At 47.0% G+C, this 26,880-nt stretch overlaps 1 protein-coding gene across 9 annotated transcripts in view; it reads right to left on the reverse strand.

Moving 5' to 3' along the window:
- The window catches only part of ANK1 (ankyrin 1), a 203,714-nt gene extending 194,847 nt beyond the window's left edge, over positions 1–8,867 (reverse strand). For 3 of the 9 annotated variants that reach the window (XM_070408454.1, XM_070408459.1, XM_070408453.1), the window contains exon 1: positions 7,689–7,998. In XM_070408454.1, the coding sequence (XP_070264555.1) occupies positions 7,689–7,811 (123 nt within the window). In that variant the 5' untranslated portion in view covers positions 7,812–7,998. Of the gene's footprint in view, positions 1–7,688; positions 8,007–8,824 lie in introns of those variants that run through there. The other 6 variants (XM_070408457.1, XM_070408456.1, XM_070408458.1 and 3 more) reach the window with 5 other exon arrangements.
- Positions 8,868–26,880: the final 18,013 nt, after the last annotated feature.

Consider the following 26,880-nt stretch of genomic DNA (forward strand, 5'->3'; position numbering starts at 1 on the left):
TTTCAGTGGCTCTGTCATCTGGCCTCTTGTCTTTACCCATGTGCCTGGACAAGGCCCTGCCCATCATATGGGCCAATCCTGAGACCACAGAAGAGCCTGTGGACACCCCTGTTCCCACTGGAATCCAGACTCCAGCGCTCTGTCCTGAATCCACATCACCGGCCTCCACTGTGCTGCTTGGATCACCTCCTCCTCTGGCAGCTTTCCCACGAACCTGAAAGTCCTTCACATGAAGGCAGGGAAAACAGCATCAGTTCAGACTCTCCTGCCGTGCCTAGCACAGCCTTGACTCTCCTGAGGGTCCAACAAATGCCTAAGAAGGCAGCCTAGTACAGAGGTCTGTGAATAAGCTTTGAAGTAGGTGGGTCTGGGTTTGAGCCCAGCTCTGACCTCATCATAACCCTCTGATGGTCCTTTGAGGGATCCAATGAGGTAATGGCTCTAGGGCATGCGGGCTCTCAGTAAATACAGACCCCACCTTTGGTCAACAAAGAAGGTTGCTTTGCAGCTATCATTGTCAGCCATACTCTGAAATGGACTGAAATGTATTAACTGAAGCTACCTAGTATATTAGCACCTTAGCAAAAACTCAGAGAAATATTCTCTGAAGGGAAGCATCCAGTTACATTTTTTTAAAAGTTGTTTAAAAAATAATAATAACTGGCTGGCCAGTACATCTTGTTTGCTTTAGCTCTGGGTGTAACACAAGTTCTCCTTTCTTGCAAGATGCATCATGCTTGCACTCCTAAGACGCACAGATTCTCCCTGGAGGAGCCTGACTACCCATAGCACCATGTGTTCCATTATCTGTGATATTCCACACCCCAGATTGGTCTGTCACAGCCCTCACAGCAATGGTATTCTCAGAAAATTTAGGAACCACTATTTTTTTGAGAGAGGGAGAGAGAGACATCAATTTGTCATTCCACTTATTTATGCACTCATTGTTTGCTTCTTGTATGTGCCCTGACTAGAGATCAAACCCACAGCCTTGGCGTACCAGGAGGACACTCTAACCAACTGAGCTACTCAGCCAGGGCTAGGAACCACTGTTATGTTCTCCTTTTGATATGCAGATACAATTGCCAGGCAGGACTTTAATAAAGCCCATCTCAAAGTTATAGACTGGACCCATGTAGATAACTAAGTCTACGATTATAAATCTTGTCAAAACAGAAAATTCATTCCATTCCTGAAAATGAAATGAATGTATGATTTAAAGTACCCTTTTCTCGTTTACCAGCACTGCAATAATAATGTGCTGGCATTCCCAGGCAAATACCGAGATTTCATGCACAGAGAAATTCAGAGCTTGTTCACTACACGTAGCTAATAAATGCAAGAGCTGAAACTAGAACCATCTGACTCCTGGCCTAATGCTCTGTAAGACATAGACTTTTAAGCTGTTTTTCTTTTTCTTTTAATATTTTGTATTGATTTTTAAAGAGAGAGGAAGGGAGAGGCAGAGAGAGAGAGAAACATTGATGGGAGAATGAAATATCAATCTGTTGCCTCCTGCACTCCCACTACTGAGGATTAAGCCCTGACCAGGAATTGAACCAGGAACCTTTTGGTGCACAGGATAACACCCAACCAACTGAGCTGAACTGTTTTTTTCAAGAGCCAAAAATGGAGATATGGAGTAAAGCAAAGCTTATCAGCCTTTTTTACAAAAACTTTATGATGATGACACACTTTGCTTTGGTCAGAATAATTCAGGGGGGAAAAGAGCCAAGTTTTCCAAAATCAAATAGAAAGACCAAGAAAAAAGTCTGAACCTATTAAAGGTAGCTTCTAAGTCAATTCAAGCCATAAATATTCACTGATGGTTATGTACAAAGACTTAGACTTTGGCCTCACGGAGCCTACAACTTGGTAGAAGGGAGGAAACAAGAATGGGTGTGATACACACACACACACACACACACATGCACACACACATGCACACACACTGGAAAAAATGACATGTCGACAAATAGCAGAGTGTAGCGTAAAACTGACTGGGGTGGAGGTGAGGAGGGACATTCAGGAAGGTTTCTTAAAGAAGAGAGTGATGGGCTTTGGCATTGGTGGAGGAAGAAATGGATAACAAGTCAGCCTTACAAAGGCATGATTAAGGCAAAGCATGGGAATGAGTTAACACGTGTGAAAGGAGCCTGGCACACAGTATCCATTCCCCAAATCTTGCTCATTTTTATTGGAAGATGGAGGAAGGAGGCCTTAGATTGAGTTTTTTTTTAAAAAAGGCATTGCTATCTTGAGAGGAGACAGGCAGAACTGGTGAGCAAGCAGTTTGCTAGTTTGCTGGGGTGAGCAAGAGAAGAGAGAGGTCCCGGAGGCTGGCTCGAGGTCCCCTTGACAGAGAGGTCACTTGCTCCAGGTTCTGAATTTCAGCTTCTGCCCCACTTTAAACAGCGGCTTTGGGAAGCAAATGATGTGCAAACCATATAGTTCTGGACATAATTAAGGGCATAACATCTCTGCCCTCAAAAACCTGCTCTCCCGGTCTGGCGGATGGTTGGGGGGGGGGGGGTGGACAGGAGCACCCGGAACAGCATCCCCCCCACTGCCTCTGCAGCAGGGAGGGAGGCGCTGGGTTGGAATATGGACACACAGCAGGCTGGAATATTCCAACATCTTCAGCCACTGCAAGCACCTCCCAGAGCTCAAGAGGGGCAGGGCCACTTCCACTTTTTGAGGTTCCCAAGGTACTAAAATAAGAAGAGAAGCCAAAGCAGGGTTACCAAAGTTGTATTTTTAAAGCTTGCAGTGAATAAATTAATACGTTTAGTAATGAACACGCAATGCAACAGAGTTATACTATTCAAAAGCCAAACGAATATCAATTCATATTGCGACATATACTAGTGATGTCATTTAGCAACGGAACCTGGGTGTAAAGATGTGTTATGAACACCATTCTCTTTTTTAAAAATATGTTTTTACTGACTTTAGAGAGAGGAGGGGAGAAGGAGAGAGAAAGAGAAACATCGATGAGAGAGAAACAGCGGATAAGTTGCCCCCTGTATGCCCCCTACTGGGGACCGAGCCCACAACCTCGGCATGTGCCCTGACCAGGAACTGAACCGGTGACCTCTTGGTGCATGGGTCAACGCTCAAGCACTGAGCCCCACTACACCAATCATTCTCTTTGATCTTGTCAGTTTTTTCTTGGATTAAATGTATAAACTTATTTGGAGATAACAACAGAAATGTAAATTTGAGGACTTTTACAAATGGGCAACATGGGCCCACATGACCCTCCATCTACCATCCTGGTGATAAGTGATACGGCTGGCCCAACCACTCCAGTCTCAAGCAGGTCCCCCCATATCGCCTCTGTGGTTCCAATCACTGGATCAACCAAAGACATCTCTGCAGTCCAGGAGCAGGGCCTGGTCCAGCTGTGCGAGGAAGGCTGAGGGCCCTTCTGGGAGCGCTGCATACACTGGAAGGGCTGCCAGCACCACCTGCACAGCAGAGTGGTGATGGTCACTTCCCACTCTGGGGCTTGCTTTTTCCTTTCTGTGCCTCCTCGGCTTGGCTCCCTGAGGCCCTGGGCAAACACTGCTGTTGTTCCAAATGGCTAAAACCACTTGACATTTAGTGCAGCAGAGACCCTGCAAGGAACTAACTACATGCTCAGTGGTAGAATTCACTGCACCAAAAAATTAGATGGTTCCACTGCCTGCCTACAAATTTCTATTGCATGGCAAATGATTAGAAAAGAAGGCAATATCGGGCTCTCTTCAGATCCCCCCAAATGCAGCCAATCAAAGAATGTATTGTTCACCTGAACACATGCCTATGACCAAGACAACATCCAGGCATACAAATATAGATCCACTCACTCGGGTTCACTTACTGCATGCCCACAGTTTGACAGGTACTGAGCTAGGCATTGAGTCCACAGCTACGAATAGGATATGATCTTTTCCTTCACCAACATCCGAAGATGACGTACACGGAGAGAGCGAGGAACAGAGAGCTCGATAAACACTATCCCAGAGTACTTAACTGAACCTGAAGGTAGTTAACCTTAATATAACTGAGCCCTGGCCGGTGTGGCTCAGTTGGTCGAGCATTGTCCTGTGCACCAAAAGGTTGCTGGTTCGATTCCAAGTCAGGGCACATACCCAGTTTGTGGGTTCGATCCCTGGTGGGGGCACATGCAGGCAACCAATCAACGTTTCTCACATTGATGTTTCTCTCCTCTCCCTTCTTCTCTCTCTAAAACATCAATAAAAACATTTTTTAAATAGAAGAAAGCAGGGCTGAGATGCCAGCTCCCTTCCTTCCCTCTCTGACTCCTTCACCTCTTCATCCTCTCCTTCTTTCTTTAATTCTGCCCCTCTTCCTCCCATCTACTCCCCCCCCCCCCCTCCGCAACCCCCTTTGTCCTCTCCTAACCTCAAGCTCTGGGTAAACATAAAAAGCACAAGCTTTCTTATGCCCAAGGCTTCCTCAGCCCTAGAAAGCTGTCGTTCTTAATGCAAATGCATGCTTTCCTCATGCTTTCCAATTTATTTATTTCCATCCAAACCTTCAGAAGCAGGGGGACTTATCAGTACATGTCATAAATACTGGATTTTATTCTTTTTTTTTTCTTAAAGCTGCAGCTCCCCCAGCAAGCATCAGACGAGGATGGTGCTACACAAACAGAAAACTGAATGAAGCCCCAGAAGAATGCGGGCGTTTCAGAGCTCCAGAGTTTAGCTCCGTTCCCTGTGTCAAGGTGGTTTCTATCTGTGTCAGTCAGTGCGTCACAACATCAGCCTCCATCCCCCGTGGCACAGCACCCCTTAGCAAACGCCTTCCCACACAATTTCATCAACTGTAAAACTGCAACCACCATTGATGTTACAACCGTGATTATGTCTACAAATGGGGAGGGATGCGGCTCTGCTCAGTCAGTCCCCGTGAAGCAGGTTCCCCATGGGACAAACCCCTTTTCCTTTAGTAAATTCAGAATGCTCATTGCTTAGCGGTATGTTCATATGAATTACCAATTCACTGGAATAACATGTTTACTTGCATGTGTGAAGTTCTTTCTTCGTGCTGATGTCAGGATGGTCCCATAGCATCCCCATAGTCTGTGACCAACCGTAAAGTCCTCAGCTGCTTGATTTTAATATACTTTTCCTTGAAAGACAACTTCGTTTGTGAAAAATGAGTCTTAGACTTCACCTTCTATGAACCTTCAATTTACCCCCCTCCCTCCCAGCCATCTGCTTACCGAGCCCCTCTATGCATTTCCTCCACCTGCTCTAAATATCCTTCTCTACCTCCCTCACCTTTCCCTCTAAGGCCTTCCTCCTTGTTGTGATTTTGTATTTTGCTATAAATTTTAACTCTATTCTCTGGAATATTCTCTCAAGGCCATGCCAATGGCTAAAAGAACTCAAAATCATCACGAAATACAAATGTACTATATCCCTTTTGACCCAAAGAATCAGCTTTAAGAGTTTATAACATTGCTAAGAATTTAGCTTTCCTGATTATTGTTGTATCAATCATAGCACCCAGAATATTGCATAAAATAATGAAAATCTGCATGAAAGAGCTCTGAATGCTTACTGACGCAGTATGCTGTGACCAGCTAGTAAAACAACATAACGCAACCCCGGGGGGAGGGGGGAGAATATCACCATCTAGCACTGAAAATGGAAATAAAGTTGACTAAAAACGTCAAGATAAAGACCAAAGGAGGAAAAAGGACATTGAAGTTGCACTTTCGTACGCGTGTATTGCATGCAGTCATGATTCGGAGTTACATTAAAGGGTGTTTCGTAGAATGAAAAGAAATCAAAGAAGAGAATGAGAGAGAGTTCTCTTTGGGCTATTGCTCAAAAAAAAAATATTTATGGTATCAGGAGCATCAAGGAAGAAGCTTGAGAGCAAGAAGTGGGATAAAAACACTGAGTGAGCAGTTTGGAGAGAGGACTGGCACGGCTCCTAAAGCAATAGGCAGGAATGGAAATCGAGAGCACGCTTCCTAGCAAGAAGTTCTACATTTGTGCCAAGACAGTGGGTGATCACCGTCAGCTATAACCAGACTCCCCCCTGCCTGACTCACAGGATGGGCTCTGGTATTTCCGACCCCAGCAGCAGGCCTGGGTGGGGGGAATCTCTCAGTGGCACCCACCCAAACTCTGATTCACCATCAGTTTGGGGAAGGCCTCTTTTTTGGTCCTGCTAAAGGGGTGGTACTTTTGTGAAACTACTGTTTACACACAAGATGGCAATCCCTTGAGGGAGGAGGGGCTGCCTTTCGAAGGGGTACAGGAAAGCCCAGGCGCATTGGTTACTTCGGTTACAATCAGAGCACAGCTCTGCCCTGGGTGCCTCCTCTTTAGGAAAAGGCTGGATGCTGGTCCTTCTGACCAACTGGCCAGTGGAGTGGGACCCACAGGGAGCCTGTTCCCCACGATCCATGGTCGACCACAGGGTCCCACTTTTTTTCTCAGGGTGAGACAACTTCAGGAAAAAAATGTTTCCTTCTTCACCAAGACCAATGCCTCTGCCCTGGAACCCGAGGGGCCCTTCTCCCCAGCGGGAAGGCTCACAGGCGATGCTCCACATCGACATCTTTGGGTTAAAATGGCTCTCCTGAAGCTGGAGCTCAGCCCTGCCTCCAATTCTCAGAACTGCACCGCAAGCTCCTGGACTCCTGGCCTCTTGGCCTCCTGGCCTCCTGGCCTCCTGGCCTCCTGGCCTCCTGGGGTGGGGGGCAGCCTTCAAGCACCTCTGGTCCGGAGCCCTCTGCCCAGTGAAATGCCCCTTCCCTTCAAATCCAAGGTGTTTCCCACCAGCTTTTCTCACCAAAGGTGTTTCTAAAGGCGCTTTGAGTCAGGGGTAGGAAGACCCCGGACCCAGAAGGAAAGTGCTGAACACAGCAACAGTTACCTAAGAGCTCGGATCACGGTGGGGACATAGCTTGTCTCCACGAAAAGGCAGACCTGTTCTCTGACCAGGCCGCGGGCCAGGCTGGACAGCACCCGTGTCTGCTTCCAAAGGAACTTCCCCTCCAGGCCAAAGGTTGCTAATCTAAAGTGACCACACCGAAGACGTTGCCAAATGCCCCGGGGTCATGCCTCTCTGCGCCGTCCCAGAGGGTTAGGAAGGCGCTTCCTGGGCTCCAGAAGGGACAGGGGAGGGCAGGAGCCCCACTTGTCCGGAGACCTGGGAACGATGCTCTCCACGCCAGAGAGTGGGTTATGGGGGCAGCGCAGGGCAGAGGAACCTCCGGAGCCCGGGGCCGCGTTTACCCAAACCAGCCTCCTTGGAAAGTCAGAGAGACGACGAGCCGAACGGAGCAAGCCCACCAGACCCGCCTGCAGCGGGGAGGCCGGAAAAGTTCCTCCCGCACCGCGCGGGCCTGCCGGCGGCTGTCCGTGGTGCTGAAAGGTCTCCGCGGGCACCCGCGGGCGGGCTGCTGCGCGCCTTCAGCCTCCCGCCGCCCGCTCTGCCCTCCAGACTCCTGCCGCGTCCTCTTCCCCGCCGCACCTGAGCCGCTTCCTCTTCCCTCCTCTCCTCTCCTCCGCCCGTGCCCTCCACTCTCGGGCCGCATCAACTCCGCCGGCGCCCGGCCCCGCGCCCCCACCTCGCCCCGGGTCCGACGAGCCCCTTCCCCAGCAGCCACCTCCAGCCGCCGCTGCCGCTGGACTGCCGCCTCCGTCCCCTCGTACCTTCTTCTTTCGGTCGCGGGAGCGGTTCCTCCGCTTCCTGTTTTCCTCCCTCTCCTTCTGCTCCTGAAGGGCCTGCGCCTCGATGTCTTTGATTTTCTTCAGCTGTTTGGCCGCTTGAGCCATGGCGGGTCGCGGTGCCCAGGTCCCCGCCTCCCGGACCCCTCACGCTTGGCAAGGCAGGTGGCGACAGCCTCCCGAGAAGGAAAGCAGGAGTCTCTGCTCGGCGAGGGGGGAGCTTCTCTCTCCGCCACGGGGAGGATGCGGCCGGGTCGGCGGGGAGGTGGCTGCGAGCCGCGCGGAGGGCTAGGCGCGCCGCGGCTGCCGGCGGTCCCCGGATGGCGCCTCCCGCCGCGGCCCGAGCTCGCTGGCCAGCGCCCGGGACGGGCTCTGGGCTCGGCCCCGCCACCTCCCTCCCTCCGTCCCCCCCTCCCGCACTCCTGCGGCGGCGGCGGCGGCGCGGGGGGAGGAGGGCGGGAGCGGGGAGGTGGCTAGTACTGCGGCGAGCGCCCGGCGGCGAGCGGGCCGCGGAGGGGACGGACTCCGGCAGTTAACGCAGGAGGGCGCGGCGGTGGCCCGCGACCCGGGGTCCTGGGCGGCCCGACGAGGCTCGGCGCCCGCGCCGGTGCATGGCGAGCGCCCGGCTGCAGGCGGGAGGCCGACCGGGCTCCCACCACTGCAGTGCCGCCGCCGCCGCCGCACGCACGGGCTCCACGCCGTCGGGCCGCGGGGAACAAAGCCGGCCGCTCCACCCGGAGCCCTGGGGAGCAGCCGAGGACCCTGCCGCGGGCGGCCTCGCGTGCCCGGGAACGAAGGGAGGATGCGGCGGGCCCCGCGCAGAGAGACCCCGCGGTCCGGCGCGCCTGGAGGCGGCGGCGGAAGCCACAGCAACGCGGGCGCGGAGGCAAGACCCGCATGGCTCGGGAGGGGCGGGGGCGGGCCTGGGGCGCCTCCGGGCGGCGGCCGCTGTGGGGCAGCGACCAGCCAGCCTCGGGCCTCCGCCTCCTTCCCGCCAAGGGCGCTCGCCGAGGGGTGCGCCGGGTGCCAGGGCTCCCCGGGGAAGGGCCCGGTTCTTGTCGTTCGCTTAGAGCTTGATGTGCCCCTTTCAGGCCAGGTGGGCCTTTCATTTGCATATTTACCAATTACAGATAGAAAACGTGTCCAAGATGAAGTGAGCAGTTTCCTTTGATTCCCGCTGACGGCAGTGCAGCTAGGTTTCCGCACCGCGGGCCGCCCGCCCCCATTCCCACAGTCGCACACACCCTCACTCGGCAGCGCCGCCTGCAGGGCGTTCGGCGCTGCAGAGCGCACACCTGTCTGCTTGGGTCACAAACTGCGGGGAGGGGACGGGGTCTTAAGGTCATCTAGTCAACTCCTCGAGTAACAGACAGGAAAACTGAGGCCAGGACTAGGGTACCACGGCCCCTGCGGTCTGGTGCCGCTCCCACCCACATCCGGTGGGTCGGGCCTGTTCGTCCACGAAGGGCTGAAGAGCGGTTTGTGGGAAACAACACTTAAGAATTGGTGAAACCTGCCCTAACCGGTTTGCCCAGTGGATAGAGCGTCAGCCTGTGGACTGAAGGGTCCCAGGTTCGATTCCGGTCAAGGGCATGTACCTTGGTTGCGGGCACATCCCCAGTAGGGGGTGTGCAGGAGGCAGCTGATTGATGTTTCTCACTCATCGATGTTTCTAACTCTCTATTCCTCTCCCCTCCTCTCTGTAGAAAATCAATAAAATATTAAAAAAAAAAAAAAAGAATTGATGAAACCTAAGAAACAGTCTGCTTCCTTCGGCCTTCCTAAGCTAGGAGCTTGATGCATACATTAAACGAGCCACGGAGTAGAGCCTAGATACTATCTCCACGCTACTGTGCGGAAATGACTCTCCACGCGCTCTGAGCTGGGCACCCTCTCCCATACAGCACAAACTCGGGGAGTGGATGAATCACCCACCTCCTCGCTCTCCTGCTTTCCTCTTTACTGGAACGTTCCCTCTTCCTCCATGCCCCTGTCCTATACAATCCTCTCCACCTAGAAGCTTGCCAGTAATGAAGGTGCTGGTGGAAACTTCGCTTTGAACATTGTCCTTTTCCTGGGCTGGGTCTGTGCCCGCTGCTCTTGCCACTCTAGATCCACGGAAACAATGAGAAACACAAATGCCAATCCCATTTCAATTTTCAAGTGGCCACTTTTTAAAATGCTAAACTGTAAAATTAATTTTAAGAATATATTTTATTTAATTCAACATGTTCAAAATAAAAAACTACTAGTGAGATAGCTCATATTCTTTTATACTAAGGCTTCAAAATCCAGTGTGTGTTCTATACTTACAGCACGTCTAAATTCAGAGGCTGCACATGTACTGGCTTACGAGTGATTTGTGGTTATGGTATTGGACGGCACAGCTCTAGACTCTCTCCCAGGCCAGCTCACCATGCTGGCTGTCATCAGCCTGCACACACAGGAGGCTCACACTTTTATCTCAGCACAGACCTCCCCTCTGAGCTCCAGGCCCAGGTGCCTGTGCTCCTCAGCCTCCTACCCTCATGCCTGCATCCTTTTGCCATCCACCAATCTATCCCCGACACTGCAGTCACACTAGACTTTTCAAAACACAGATCTGTCTCATCCGTCACTTCTCAACTCACCATTCTTTCTTGCTCCTGGGATGAAGATCAAACTCTTTTATGGCCCTGAGTGATCAGTTCTTCCTACCACCATTGGTCTGGCTCACCCTCTGTCTTCAGTACCTCGCATGGTGCCTGACACATAGTAGGGGCTCAATGAACATATGTTGAAGAAATCAGCATGTCTACTGTGTTCTGGCTTAAGGAATAACATTCTAGCTGACACTCATTCAGCACTTCCATTGTCCCAGGCATTTCCAACATTTTACAGGTGGGGAGAATGGGACGCAAGGGAGTGAAGTAACTTGCTCAAGATCACACAGCTAGTCAGTAGTGGGGCCAGAATTTGAACCCTAGCAGTCTGGCTCCAGAGTATATACTTTTAACATCACACTGCTACCAAATTAGTCAATTTCCATATCTATGCACAAGGATACTGATAACCTCCCTTAAAGGACTGTCAGGAAGACCAGGGGAGAGAGTGAATGTGGAATAATCCACTAACACAAAGTGTGGTGCCAAGGTTCAGTTTCTTGATGAGGTGTGGAGAGGTTGGACAAGTTGGCCTCTAAGGCCCCTTTCAGCTTCAGAATCCTGATTTCTCATCCTTCTAGAGATCAATGAAGTCTTATAAATGCAAAGGGGAAACATTATCATTAATGAACAGTTAAGCGATGGGTCCAGAGGTCCTGTACCCCTCACACCTAATTAATGGTGGCAGCTCTGGCCCTGGATTTCCCAAAACTCGAGAGGGGGCAAGATGAAAGTCCTGTCCATGTCCAGGGTTCACTCGTAAGGTAGTTCTTTTGGATCCTATTACATGTTAGGAAGCCCGCAAGCTGAGAAAGAGAAAATGGCATTGTGCTGTCTGAAGGCACTTGCTCCAACAAGCTGATCTGGACACAGGTGGGGGGATGAGGGGATGGCAGCAGCTCCAGCTGAGTTCCTCCGCAGATGACTAGCCAGCAGGAAACAGACACCACTCAGCTCAGCAGCTCCAGGGGCTTCCTCCCTCCCTCCCCGGCAGAGGACCGGCAATGCTGGGCATCTATGGGGTTCAGAAGAGAATCCCTCTAGATGCTCTTCCTGTCGAGAGATAATAATAATACTCACCATTTACAGTATTGACAGTTTGCTATGCCCCAGGCACTGCTAATCGTTTAGGTAACATTTATTTCTCACAACAAAAGCCTTGTTATCCTTGTTTTCACGTGAGGAAGCTGAGTATGTTTACCTGACTTCCCTGAGGTCACACATCTAATGGGATGGAGTCAGAATTCAGATCCAAGCTGCCTGACTGGAAGCCTGACCGAAAGGGGCCCTCCTGCAGTGCAGAAGTGATAGTAATTACTAGAGTTAAACACCTAAAATAATACTCCGAGGCCGGCAACAAAAGGGCCAGCTTACTCCTCTGAAGTTGTAGAAGCAGAACTCACAGTGCTCTGCATAGCATCAGAGTTGAAGAGGCTGCCCCTCTGAAGGCGTCAGGGCCACCTCTGCCGCTGCCACAGCCACTCCACCAGGCTCTCCTTGCCTTTTTCTTTTTTTAATATATTTTTATTGATTTCAGAGAGAGAGAGAGATAGAAACATCAATGATGAGAGGGACTCACTGACCGGCTGCCTCCTGCACTTCCCCTTCTGGAGATCAAGCCTAAAACCCGGGCATGTGCCCTGACTGGGAATCAAAACATGACCTCCTGGTTCATAGGTTGACGCTCAACCACTGAGCCATGCCTGCGGAGCTCTCCTTGCCCTCTTCTTCTTCTTCTTCTTCTTTTTCTTCTTCTTCTGAGAGAGAGAGAGAGAGAGAGAGAGAGAGAGGAACATCGACCTGTTGTCCCAATTATTTATGCATTCATTGGTTGCTTCTTGCATGTGTCCTGATTGGAGATCAAACCTGAAACCCTGGCACCTGGGGACAACACTCCAACCAGCTGAGCTACCCAGCCAGGACTTGCCTTTTATTCTTGCACCCCAGAGTCCTGTGTGCACCCATGGTGAGGACGGGCTACTCACTCAAACATACAGGGAATGGCTGAGAAATGAAAGTTGAACACCCCCACCCCCACCCCCACAAACACAGAAGACATTCCCTAAAAGCCCCTCCTCTTTCTTTCTCCCTTTGGGGCCATTATTACTCAATTAAATACTGTATTTCAGTGGGGTTCCTTTTATTTAGCTGTTAAATAAAGGGAAGGGGATTCATTTTCCTATTTTTGCTTTCTTCCTTAAAATTTCCAGCTGGCTACCTCACCCCATTCGGTTATCATGTGTTTGTGCAACTAGACCTATTTATGTTCTTAAAAGAAACATTATTAATTATTAATAAAATTTCCCAAGATAAAAGCTGCCTGTGCACTAAATAATATAAATAGCTAAATATATTGAATATACCAGACATTATTCTGAGAATATGTAACCCTAATAACAGCTCCATGAGGGAGGTGCCATTATCATCATCATCACTTTACAGATGAGGAAACTGAGGCACAGAGAGAATGAATAGTTTGGTCAAGGTCATTGGCTAGTAAGTCATGGGGCTTAGGATTTGAAACAAAAAGTCAGTGTTTAGAGTCCATGCTCTCACTAGAGCTAACATCCTAAATTGAAGTTGGGCTGTCCCTGGGCCCTTGATCCCTTTTAGAAAAGAAGGACTGTCTACCAACACCTGAGCTCTCTGAGGCAGAGGCTGCCCCTCTCACCTGTGGGTCCCAACCCCCCAGCCTAGTGCCACACCCTGCAGGTATTCAGTTCAAGTTTGAGCCAGGAAAGGTCATTACAATGCATGACTATGGAGGGTGGAACAGGAAAGCAAATGGAAAATCAGAGACTCTCAGAATCCAAAGGAATTGCCTTTGTATTTCCCAGCCAATGGGAGAACCGGATTCCTCTACTGACTCTCACGTTCCCAGGTCAAATCACATCCCAGACAGCCTGCCCAAGAGGGCTGACTCTCTGCTCCTTGGAGTGCGCACACATCAGCCTGTGCTCTGCCCTCTGGCGAGGCGCATACATTATTCAAACCCTTCCTCTGTGTGATATACCTTCAAATATTTGAGGAGAGCTTTCACTTCTCTCCTATATTTGTCCAAAATAATGTCAAACTTGAATATTGAGCTCAAGAATTCCTCATTTCCTGTTCAAGGTTTACAAATGAAGGCAACATATCCTTTTAATCATTGCCTTTTCCAGGATGGAATTTGAAGAGGTGAAAGTACATATGCCAAGGTGTTCAGAGAACACAGAAAAACAAGAAGATGGTTTATTTTTAGATGCTTAGAAAATGCTGGAATAAGACTCATTTATTCACTCCACCTGACCAGGACCCTCAGAGCCCCTCAGTAACTCTGCCTGCTGCTCTCCTACCTGTTCTTGGAGACCTCGAGCCCTGCCCCCTCCTCTCTCCTTTGTTATTCTCAACAGGTGCCATTGACTTCCACTTCATAGAAGAAATGGAAGCCACCAGATCAAATGCCCTCAGCTTCCTCCTCATCCTCAACATTCATGCTTGTCTACACCACTCCCTTGCCAATGCTTCTCCTTTGGTTTATCCTCTAGATCTCATCCCCTCTCACCTCCTCAGAAAATGCTGCCATCGTTTCTCCCTTCCTCCCAGATCACGGCATGCCTCTCCACCAGCTCCTTCCCCTCGGCCAGTAGACGCTCCACAGCCATGACTATGCCATGACCCTCTCTCTTCCCTCCACAGCCAAACTGCCAGGAAGAGTGGTCCGTGCTTTCTCACCCCCCTCATTCCTCACCCTGAATTCTGTCCCCACACCACAGAACCTGTAGCTTCATTTGCGTTTTGAATTTAACTCCCTGGTGCATTTTGATAGATCCTCCCTTCCCCCAGCTGGTGGGCGGAGTATGACGTAACCTGCAGTCCGGAAATACCTGACTGACTAACCAGGTACCTTATATGGGCTATACATTGGACCACCAATCCACACCTGCCAAATACCCTAAGCCCTCGTCCTATATGGACCATACAGTAAGCCACCAATCAGTGTGTGCCAAGTACACTAAGCTCCCACCCCTTCCCATTCCGCCCCTCAAAAGGTGCCCACCTCTGCACGAGTTGCTGTCCTCCCCTTGCGAGACAGCCCGGCAGGTCCTTCTCCTCTAATAAAGCCTGTAGTCCTGGTTTTCGGCCTCTATCTGATTTTTCACATTTTTCCTGGTTGCATGTGGTTCTGGTTTCCAATACCCAACTCTCTCCTTGCCCTCCTATCTCCTAAATGCTCTTTTTAGGGCTAATGAATAAAAACTTCTGCCCTGGCCTTTTTTCAGTTTATCGCTTCTCCCTCCATGATCTCAGCCTTGGCTGCAACTAGCACCCAAATACCAATGACACTGAATCTGTAACTGCAGCTTTGACCGCTCTCCTAAGACTGAGACAAGCAGTGAACCTAAGGCCTCCTAGGCAGCACCATCAGAAGTCACAGGATCTCAATTCCCCCCACTTAATGGCACTACCATTCACCCACTCACCAAAGCCAGAAACCTGGGATCCATGAAGCTTCCCACTTCCTCTTCTTTACACCCCCAGTTCCACTGCCCACTAGATTCCAGAGTCTTTCTTCAAAGCTCGTTCTCAAATTTGAATGTGCATTCAAATCACCTAGGGATCTTATTAAAAATGTAGCTCTGATTCAGTAGATACGGATGGAGTGCAGCAATGAGCTCTATACCCCGCCCCTCCCTGTACACAATTTAAATATGTGCACCCTGTGTAACACCCCAGATCAGAGAGGGAAGGTGTTCAGCACAGCAGCATGTTCCTTCTTGCCTCCTCCTTATCACTGCCCCTCCCCAAGTTCAGCACTCTTTTATTTTTTTTCAAACAACTTTTTAAAAATATATTTTGTATTGATTTTAGAGAGGAAGGAAGAGGGAGAGATAGAAGCATCAATGATGAGAGGGAATCATTGATCGGCTGCCTCCTGCATGACCCCTACTGGGAATCGAGCCCACAACCCAGGCGTGTGCCCTTGACTGGAATCGAACCTGGGACCCTTCGCTCTACAGGCCGACACTCTAGCCACTGAGCCAAACCAGTTAGGGCAACTCAGCATTCTTGTGGCCTTGATCACCTCAGACTAACTTTGCCTACATTTAAACTTTATGTAGAGAAAAATCATACAATACGTACCCTTTTGTTCAGGACTTCTTTCACTCACCATTGTCTTTGTATATATCAGCAGGTTGTTCTTTTCTGTTCCTGTGTAGCATTTCGTGGTGTGAATATACAACAATTTATTTATCCATTCTCACATTGTTGGGCATGGGTTGTTTCCAGTTTGAGGCTCCTCTGAATAAAGCTGCTATGGACATAGCATTTGTGTACCCTCCTGTGGGCAGAGGCTTTTCACATGCCCAAAGCTGAGTTTTCGGCGTTTCCCCCCATGCTGCTCCTCCTACAGTCTTGCCCATCCTGGGTAATGTTAACTCCATTTCTCCAGTTGCTCAGAACAAAAACATTGACGTTCTCTTGACTCTGCTCTTACTAGCACAAGCCTACTGACTCTGCCTTCAAAATATATCCAGAATTCAACCGCATCTTACCAGACTTTCTGCTCTCCCCTTGTCCAAGGCACCATCATCTCTGTCCCAGCCACATGGCCCATATCTCTGTCTCAGAGCCTTTGCATGTGCTATTCACCTCACCCCCTTTAACACCCATCAGTTTGGCTCATTCCCTCACTTTCTTCTGATCTCTACTCATAAGTTATTATCTTGCCTTGGCCGGTGTTTTTCAGTGGTTAGAGTGTAGGCCTGCACACTGAAGGGTTGTGGGTTTGATTCCTGGTCAAGGGCATGTACCTAGGTTGTGGGTTCAATACCTGGCCCTGGTTGGAGCTCATGTGGGAGGCAACCAATTGATGTGATGTGTTTCTCTAACATTGGTGCATCTCTCTTTCTCTCCCTCTCTCTCTCTCTCTTTCCCTCCAATCTTCCCTCCCTCTCTCCCTCCCTCCCTTCCACTCTCTCTAAAAAGCAATGAAAAAAATATCCTCTGGTGAGGATTTTAAAAAATACTTATTTTAAAGTTCCTTTCTCAATGAGGTCTCTATATATATATATATATATATATATATATATATATATATATATATTATTGGTTTCTTACAGAGAGGAAGGGAGAGAGATAGAGAGTCAGAAACATCGATGAGAGAGAAACATCGATCAGCTGCCTCCTGCACACCCCCTACTGGGGATGTGCCCGCAACCCAGGTACATGCCCTTGACCGGAATCGAACCTGGGACCTTTCAGTCCGCAGGCCGGTGCTCTATCCACTGAGCCAAACCAGTCAGGGCTCAATGAGGTCTTTTAATGAATTTTCGAGGGTTGTCCTAACAAAGCGCCACAGACTGAGTGGCTTAAACAACAGGAATATCGTGTCTCACAATTCTGGAGGCTGGAAGTCCAAGATCAAGGTGTTGGCACAGTGGTTTCCTCTGAGGCCTCTCTCCTGGGCTTGTAGATGGCCTCCTTCTTCTGTGTCCTCGCACAACCTTCCCTCTGCCTGTGTCCTAATCTCCTCTTCTTGTCAAGTTGCCACTCGTATTGGGTTGGAACCCACCCGAATTATCTCGTTTTAACTTAAGTACCTCTCTAAAGCCCCCATCCCTGATCATAGTCACATCTGCGGTACTAGGGGATAGGACTAATATATGAATTGGGGGGTGGGGGTGGGGGTGAGGGAGAGACACAGTTCAGCCCAGAACAGTCTTCCTTAACACTTTATCTAAAATGTCATCACCCTCCACCCCACGTACTTCATTTGTACCTTTCCTGCTATATTTGGTTCCTTAGCACTTACCTGCCACACTATGTGTTTTAATTATTGTATTCCTCATCTGTCCCCCTCACCATAATATAAACCCCATGAGAGCAGGGATTTTGGTCTGTTTTGTTCACTGTATTATCCCCAGTGCGTCTAATAGAGGCTAGGAGAGAGCAGGCACTATATTGATACAATTCACATATATAATTAATATATTTAACTAATTAATTAAAGCCACAACTGTTTTTGTGTGGCCTCCAGAGCATCCTGGTGTTCGTATTTCTTTCTTTGATTATTTTTATTAAAGGGTTTTTAATGAGCTTTGAAAATGGACTCGTCATTTAAAACCTGTGCCATCATCATTAATGGCAGACTTCTGCTCATTTATTAGCAAACTGTTTTCTCCGTGGTACCTCTTCCCTCAATCCAACTGCAAAAAGCCTTTTCGTTTCTTAACCTCTTTTTTGGCACCAGAAGGCATGTAATTTTTTTTCCCCTCCTGCCCTTCTGTTTGGTATTTAAAAACACACCCTGAGGAGGCTAAATGCAGCTCCCCCCGCCCCCCCCCTCCTCGTGAATTTTCTGTAATTGTGGGCTTTGCTTTAAGAAGATTCAATATATAAAAAGTTTAAAATGCCAAACACATTAATAAAGGAACGGGGCAATAGGGAAGGGTGATGGCTTTACTAAAATATCCTTTTTTTAAATATTATTTTCTTTTTAAGGATTCAGTGTACATTACCTTTATAGTGATTTTCCTCCAATGCTTTCATTTTTTTAAGAGTTATTTTTATTGATTTTTAGAGAGAGAGGAAGAGGGAGAAAGAGAAAGATTGATATGAGAGCAAAACATCCATTAGCTGCTTCCCCCACACCCTGCCACCAGGGATCCAGCCCACAACATGGGCATGTGTCCTGACCGGGAATTGAACCCACAACTTCTTGGTGCATGGGACAAAGCCTAACCAACTGGACCACATCAGCCAGGGGCCTCCAGTGCTTTTAAAATGTGGATAGACTTACACATTTTCATTCATACAATACTAGTTAGAGCACCTGTATTGCATCAAGTTAGATAGAGCTGTTCTAGCAATGCTTTGGTAAAAGGCCTTTTCTTAATCTTTTCATCCCCCCCCCCCCCCCCCCCCCCCCGCACCTAAAATGTCTAAATGCTGCTCTGGGCTCCAGTTTTGGAATCAAGGACTTGAGTGAGAGCAGGGCAGTGGGGTGATTTGAGGAAAAGTGGAGGAGTCAGGGGAGGAAGGCCTGTCCACACACACCTCTGCTCCCCAGCACCCAGGGGTCCCTCACGGCTGCTGTTATTTCCTCTGTGACCGAGGAGCAAGCATATCACAGAATACGCCTTAAAAGATTTCAGATAGTCTCCCTCATTCCTCGGGATTTCAAAGTCCTGAGGGAGGGTTGCCACCAGAACCCCAGGCTGGCTGATGGAATCACAGGATGTCAGAGCCGAAAGGCAGGTTCCAGATCCTCTGATCTCCGTTTTTCAAAGGAGGTGACTGAGGTGCAGGGAGCAGGCGTAACTTCCCTGAGGCCACCCCGGGCTGCCTGGCGAGGCCAGGAGAGGCCAGGCTTTCCTAGAAGTCATGGGATGGTGGCTCCAGGGATGTGGAGCTTGCGGGAGGAGACAGAACTCTGTAGGACAGCCCAGGAGGTGTGCGTCGGTTTGAGGGCTAACAGGCACTTTTAGCTCATGGTCAAGTAGAGTCACAGCTCAAGGCCCCACCTCAAACAGGGAGAACAATGCAGGTTGCGGGAGGGCACCCTCAGCCAAGAGCCCCATTCCACAGGTGGCCAGGAGATGGGCCTGGCACAGGGGAGGGCACCAGGAAGGAAAAGGAACCTTCCCGAAGGGCACACACGACTAAGTGAGCAGGCGGGTGTGGCCATGCCACCCGAAGCAGAGGCTGTAGCAGGAGAGGCCCTGGGGTCCCTTCCTATCAGTGACAGCCCAGGGATCTCCTCTGTGATGTGGACCAGTGACTCGCTGAGCCTCAGCAAGTGGGGAGGCGGCTCATCTGGTCTCTCTCAACCCCTCACTGCAGTATCATCAGCCGATTCCAGCAGTTAGCATAGTAAACTCAGTAAATGTTTATTGATGACCGAATGAATGAGACGTATTTCCATATACACAATCACACGCGGCTTCAAAATGACAGTCCAGCTGTGTGAGCACAGGTGAGCTGCCTAACCTCCCCCCGGCCCCAGCTCCCTCGTCCCTGAAATGAGCTGCTCTGTAAGGTCCCTTCCACTTCGACTATTCTCAGATTCTATGAAGTTGTCCAAATTAAAAGTGAACGAAACATAATTGCCCGATACTTTAAATGTAGACATCTACAAAAAATATGCCAACATGAAGAGTTTAAAAGGCATCTAGTTGTAAGCTGTTTAACTGCAAGTGTTCTGTTTAACTTTATTTTTTTAAAAATAAATCTTTATTGTTCAGATTATTACATTGGTTTCTCTTTTTTCCCACCATAACTCCCCTCCACCCAGTTCCCACCCCACCCTCTGCCCTCACTCCCCACCCACTGTCCTAATCCATAGGTGCACGATTATTGTCCAATTTCTTCCCGCACCCCCACCCCCCAAGAATAGTCAGTCCATTCCCTTTCTATGTCCCTGATTCTATTACAATCACCAGCTCATACTGTTCAACAGATTATTTATTCACTTGATTTTTAGATTCACTTGTTGATAGATGTGTATTTGTTGTTCATAATTTGTATCTTTACCTTTTTCTTCTTCTTCCTCTTCTTAAAGGATACCTTTCAGCATTTCATATAATACTGGTTTGGTGGTGATGAACTCCTTTAGCTTTCTCTTATCTGTGAAGCTCTTTATCTGGCCTTCACTTCTGAATGATAGCTTTGCTGGATAAAGTAGTCTTGGTTGTAGGTTCTTGGTATTCATCACTTTGAATATTTCTTGCCACTCCCTTCTGGCCTGCAAAGTTTCTGTTGAGAAATCAGCTGACTGTCGTATGGGTACTCCCTTGTAGGTAACTGATTTTCTTTCTCTTGCTGCTTTTAGGATTCTCTCTTTGTTTTTTGCTCTTGGCATTTTAATTATGATGTGTCTTGGTATGGTCCTCTTTGGATTCCTTTTGTTTGGGGTTCTCTGTGCTTCCTGAACTTGGAAGTCTATTTCTTCACCAGGTAGGGGAAGTTTTCTGTCATTATTTCTTCAAATAGGTTTTCAATATCTTGCTCCCTCTCATCTTCTGGCACCCCTATAATTCGGATGTTGGTACGCTTGAAGCTGTCCCAGAGGCTCCTTACACTATCTTCGTATTTTTGGATTCTTTTTTCATTTTGCTTTTCCGGTTGAGTGTTTTTTGCTTCTTTGTATCTCAAATCTTTGACTTGATTCTTGTGATCCTCTGGTCTGCTGTTGGAAGTCTGTATAATATTCTTTATTTCAGTCAGTGTATGCTTAATTTCTAGTTGGTTCTTTATCACAACATCAAGGGTTTCACTAGATTTCTTGAAGATCTCACTACATTTATCAGCGGTCTCACTAGTCTTTTCCAGGGCCTTATTAAATTTATCAGCTGCTTCTAGACAGTTCTTTAAAGACCTTAAAAGTGTGGTTTTAAACTCTATATCCAGCAGTTTGCTTTCCTCCATTTCTGTCGTTTGTGTCCTGTTTGTCTCGGCATTTTTTATGCTTCTCTGTGTCGATCTTTCTGTGCTAAGTGTTCCAATTCTTGGTGCATCCCCTTGTGGGCTTTGTGCACAGTCTTGTTGTAGTTAAGCCTTGATTACTGTAGTTATCACTGGGAGGAATTGACCTCCAGGCCAATTGGCTGTGAGAATCAGCTGTGTTTGCAGTGGGAGAACTTCTGTGCTGGAGACACCCCTCTGGGGCAAGACTTGCTTCAATGGGTCTTTGGTGCTCACTGAGTCTGCCCCCTGAGTGTGTTTTTTTATGGTTCCATGGAGCTGCAAACTGGATGGTCCCACTCTGACCTCTGGGCTTCCTGGCTCCTGGATCTCTAGGGAGGTGCTAATCTAGCCTTTGCCTGCAGCTATTCAGCAAAAGCCTCCCTGCAGGGCTTGGGCGGGGCAGGTCCCAAGGGATCAACAGGGCGGAGCTAGCAGTTATGGCTGCTCTCAGCCTTGCCCTCAGAGGCTCTGCTTCTCAGTGTCCCAGTAATCGCTGCAAGCCCCTCAGAGAGAAAGCTGCCCTAGGGTTCTGACCAATGCGAGACAGTCCCGCTTCTCCCGTATGAGTCTGGGTCCCTAGAGACTCGCCCGGAACTGGAGGTCAGAGCCTGAGACTCCCTCCCGATTGAAAACGACAATCGCGCCCTCAGCCGCCAGCCCGCTCCGCATGCACTCCACACCTTAGTATTTCACTTCCGTACTGCGCCTCCTCTGAGTCTCGGTATGCTTTTCTCTTTCCTTCTAGTTGTAGAATTTCCACTCAGCCAGCCTTCCTGTGGTTCTGGATGATGTCCGTTCCATCTTTTAGTTGTATTTTTGAAGTGGTTGTGAGAGGCAGCAATCTCTGGTGTTTACCTATGCCGCCATCTTGGTTTCTCCGTTTAACTTTAAATGTGGGTTGAATTTGGTTTCTAATCGAGCAAAAATTGAAAGGCCTTCAGGATGAACAGGCAGCCCGAGTGAGAAAGAAGTCAAGATCAGTGAAGGTGGAAGTGTGGGGAGCCAGCCATCACCTTGAAGGCGTTTCAGAGGAAAGGAAGTAGGAAGCCGAATAGGACGGGAGAAAGAGAAATGAACAAGAAGAAAAGGTGGGGAAAAGCAGAATGAAAGAAAACGTGAAGGGCAGGGAGATTTAGGACCAGAGAATTTAGAAGATTTCACAGGCAGAGGTCACTTCATCCTATTGCATAGCCCCACACAGAGGAAATACTGTCACATTGATCACTGAGCTCCAGCTAGCAGCTAAGCAGAAAAAAACCTAGCGGCCACAGGAAAAAGTAAAGGTTTGAGTTAGCCTACAAGTGTAATGGAAACATGTTCATACAATGGAAAGCTGTGCAGCCTTTAAAGAAGTAAAATAGCCTGGACGGTGTTGCCCAGTGGTTGAGCTTGAGCTATGAACCAGTGGGTCATGGTTCAATTCCCGGTCAGGGCATATGCCTGGCTTGCGGGCTCGTTCCCCTGTAAGGGGGTGTGTAGAAGGCAGCTGATCAATGATTCTCACTCATCATTGATGTTTCTATCTCTCTCTCCCTCTCCCTTCCCCTTTGAAATCAATAAAAATATTTTTTAAGAAATAAAATAAAAAGAACAAAGCAATCTATATATATAACTGATACTAAACTCAGGTTCTTCTGCCTGATGCTCAAAATGCAGTAATGGAGAGACAGAGACTGGTGGAGGGAAATTACTTTTATTCAAGAACTGACAGCTTGAGAAAATGGTGGACTCACATTGTAAACACCATCTTGACAATTGGACATGGGCAGGGGTTTTGTAAGGAGTGGGAAGGGATGGTGGGAAAAACAGAACAAAGGAATCAAAAGGAGGGAATGAAGAGCTCTCCATTGAAGGGACAGCATGCAAGCCAACACAGTCTGCTCAGATAATTGGTTGAAAGTGAGCAAATCTCCCAGAACTGGAGTCAGAGTTGGATTCTGCTTCTTTTGAAGTTAGTTCCTAGAATTCTTAAGCAAACAGGCTGTTTATCTGCAGTCACTTGTTAATTAACAGGATGTCATTTACAGAAATAACGTTAAAAGATTGGTGGGGAGGGAGAACCAAAATGGCATTGTAGTAAACGCCAGTACTTACCACCTCCCAAACCACATCAAAATTACTACTAAAATACAGAACAACCATCATTCAGAACTGCCTGAGATCTGGCTGAATGGAAGTCCTTCAACTAGAGGAGTAAAAAAGTGCATTGAGACTGGTAAGAGGGGCAGGGGTGCAGAATGGGCTGGTCCAACACCAATGTGTGGTGTTTTTCCAATTGGGAGGGAATCTTGGCTGCAGAGGCCTCCTGTGAGAAGCCAGGGGTCCAAGCCCCACAACAGACCCCCCAGCCCAGGGCTCCAGAGCTGGGAAGAGAAGTTCCTGTAACCTCGGGCTGTAAAAACCAGAGGGGATTGTGGCTGAGTGCATGGAGGCTGCTGGAGCACCAGGCAGTTCTTACACAGTCCCACTTCCTCTGAGCTCCAGCACAAGGCAGCAGTGTTGGGGGATCCAGGGACATACAGGGAGGAACTAAATTGTCTGGCATTGGGGTAGGAATTCAGGGCGGGGATGGTCATAGAGGTCTTTGTTCTTATTCTGAGACCTCCCCTGTCAAAGAGCTGACTGGCAGCCGTATCAGCATGGCCCACACTGTTCGCTCAGCCCTGGTGATTCCCTGAGACCCTGTCCCATCCAACTTGCAGCATCACCCAAAGCTGTTGTAGTGGCTTTTCCATATGAATGGCCTGTCCCAGCTCAGGCTTCAGACTTTTCTAAAATCTCTCAAACAAGCAGCAGCTTGTTTAGATTAGTGGCTTTGTAGTATAATTTGATATCTTGTATTGTGATCCCTCCAACTTTGTTCTTTTGGTCTTTTTTGAGGTCTTTTGGTTTCATATAAATTTTTGGAGTATTCGTTCTAGAGCTGTGAAATACGCTGTTGGTAATTTAATAGGGATTGCATTGAATCTATATATTTCTTTGGGTTGTATGGACATTTTAATGATGTTAATTCTACCAATCCATGGACACAGTATATTCTTCCACTTGTTTATATCTTTATCTCTTTTTTCAATGTCCTGTAGTTTTTGAGTACAAGTCTTTTACCTCCTTGGTTAAATTTATTCCTAGGTATCTTTTTTTTTTTTTTTTTTTTTTTTTTGGTCATGGTAAATGGGGTTGTTTAGTGTACATTTCTATGAATTCGTTATTGGTGTATAAAAATGCCATCGATTTCTGGGTGTTAATTTTGTATCCTGTTACATTGCTGAATTCCTTTATTAAATCTAGTAGTTTTTTGGTGGAGTCTTTAAGGTTTTCTATGTACAATACCATATCATCTGTGAATAATGAGAGTTTTACTTCCACCTTTCCAATTTGGATGCTTTTTATTTCTTCTTCTTATCTTATTACTGTGGCTAGCACTTCCAGTACTATGTTGAATAAAAGTGGTGAAAGTGGACATGCCTGTCTTGTTCCTGTTCTTAGGGAAATGGTTTTAGTTTTTGCCCATTGAGTATGATGTTCGCTGTAGGTTTGTCTTATATAGCCTTTATTATGTTGAGGTATGATCCCTTCATTCCCACTTTGCTGAGAGTTTTTATCAAAAATGGGTGTTGGATTTTGCCAAATGCTTTTTCTGCATGTATTGATATGATCATGTGATTTTAAATTTGTTTATGTGATGTATCACGTTTATTGATTTGCGAATATTGTACCAGCCTTGCATCCCTGGAATAAATCCCACTTGGTCATTGTGTATGATCTTTGTAATATATTGCTGGATCCTATTTGCTAATATTTTATTGAGGATTTTAGCATCTATGTTCATCAAGGATATTGGCCTGTAATTCTCGTTCTTTGTAGTGTCTTTATTTGGTTTTGGAATTAGGGTAATGCTGGCCTCATAAAAAAAAGTTAGAAGTGTTCCTTCCTCTTGGATTTTTTGAATAGTTTGAGGAGGGTAGGTGTTAGTTCTTCTTTGAATGTTTGGCAAAACTTCTCTGTGAAGCCATCCAGACTAGGGCCTTTAATTGCTGGGAGTTTTTTTGATTACTGCTTCAATTTCTTGAATTGTTATTAGCCTATTCAGGTTTTCTGATTCTTCCTGATTCAGTTTTGGAAGATTGTATTTTTCTAGAAATTTGTCCATTTCATCCACATTTTCAAGCTTGTTGACATATAGTTGCTCAGTTTTCCCCTTGTATTTCTGTGATGTCAGTTGTTATTTCACCACTTTCATTTCTGATTTTAATTATTTGGGCCCTCTCACTTTGTTTCTTGATGAGTCTGGCTAAAGGTTCATCAATCTTGTTTATCTTTTCAAAGAACCAGCTCTTGGTTTCATTGATCTTTTCTATTATTTTTTTAGTCTCTATGTCATTTATTTCTTCTCTAATCTTTATTATTTCCTTCTTTCTACATACTCTAGGATTTTCTTGTTGTTCTCTTTCTAATTCTTTAAGTTGTAGGGTTAAGTAGTTTATTATTAATTTTTCTTGTTTTTTTGTCTTTTGTGTTGTTGTTTTTTTGACGTAGGCCTGTAATACTATGAACTTCCCTCTCAGGACTGCTTTTGCTGTGTCCCAAAAATTTGGGGGTTGTTGTGTGTTCATTTTCATTTGTTTCCAGAAAGTTCTTTATTTCTTTCTTGATCTCATTGGCAACCCATTCATTGTTTAACAACCTGCTATTTAATCTACATGAGTTTGAATGATTTTACTGTAGTTGGTTTCTAATTTCATTCCATTATGATCTGAGAAGATGCTTGATATAATTTCAATCTTCTTAAATTTGTAGAGACTTGTTTTGTGTCCTAACATGTGGTCTGGCTTTGAAAATGACCCATGTGCACTTGAGAAGAATGTATATTCTGCTACTTTGGGGTGAAATGTTCGGTGTCAATTAAATCCGTCTGATCTAGTGTGTCATTTAGAGTTGCTGTTTCCTTGTTGATTTTTTGTCTGAAAGATCTATCCAGTGAAGTCAGAGGGTGTTGAAGTCCCCTACTATGTCTGTATTGCTGTTGATCTCTCCCTTAAAGTCCTCCAGAAGTATTTTAAATATATTTAGGTACTCCTATAGTGGGTTCATATGTGTTTACCAAGGTTATATCCTCTTGGTGGATCAATCCCTTTAGTATTATGTAGTGACCTTTATTGTCTCTTGTGATAGACTTCATTTTGAAGTCTATTTTGTCAAATATGAGTATTGCTACCCCAGCTTTTTTTTCCCTTTCCATGTGCATGGAAAAATTTTTTCCATCCCTTCACTCTCATCCTGTGTGAGTCTTTTGTTCTGAGGTGGGTCTCTTGTAGACAGTATATGATTGGGTCCTGTTTTTTTATCCATTCAGCTATCCTATGTCTTTTGATTGGAGCATTTAATCCATTACATTTAAGGTTATCAATCGCTACTTATTTGTTGCCATTTTAATTCTTTATGCCTGTATTTCCCTCTCTATTTCTTCTTCTCATTATAGCAGCCCCTTTCACATTTTTTGCAGTGCTGGTTTGGGTGATAAACTCTGTTAGCCTTTTTTTTTTCTTTTTGTCTGGGAAGCTTTTTATTTCACTTTCTATTTTGAATGATAGCCTTGCTGGATATAGTAATCTTGGTTTCAGATCCTTGCTTTTCATTACCTTGAATACATCATGCCATTCCCTTCTGGCCTGTAGAGTTTCTGATGAGAAATCAGCTAACAGACTTAAAAGAGCTCCTTTGTAGGTAATAAATTGTTTTTCTCTTGCTGCCTTTAAGATTCTCTCTTTAATTTTTGGCATTGTAATTATGATGTGTCTGGGCCTGGGCCTGTTTGGGTTCTTCTTGCTAGGTTCTTGGGCCTCCTGAACTTGTGTAACTTTTTCCTTCATCAGGTTAGGGAAGTTTTCTGCCATTATTTCTTCAAACATATTCTTTATCCCTTGCTCCCTTTCTTCCTCTTCTGGCATGCCTATAATGCAAATATTGTTACATTTCCCATAGCTCCCTTAAACTATCCTCCTGTTTTTAAGTGTTTTTTTTCTTTTTGGTTCTCTGATTGCGTGATTATTTTCTGCCCTGTCTTCTAATTCACTGATCTGATCCTT

The sequence above is a fragment of the Myotis yumanensis genome, unplaced genomic scaffold (genome assembly GCF_028538775.1).
Source record: "Myotis yumanensis isolate MYYU_CA2020_CCGP unplaced genomic scaffold, mMyoYum1.0.hap1 SCAF_3, whole genome shotgun sequence".
Taxonomy (NCBI): Eukaryota; Metazoa; Chordata; class Mammalia; order Chiroptera; family Vespertilionidae; genus Myotis; species Myotis yumanensis.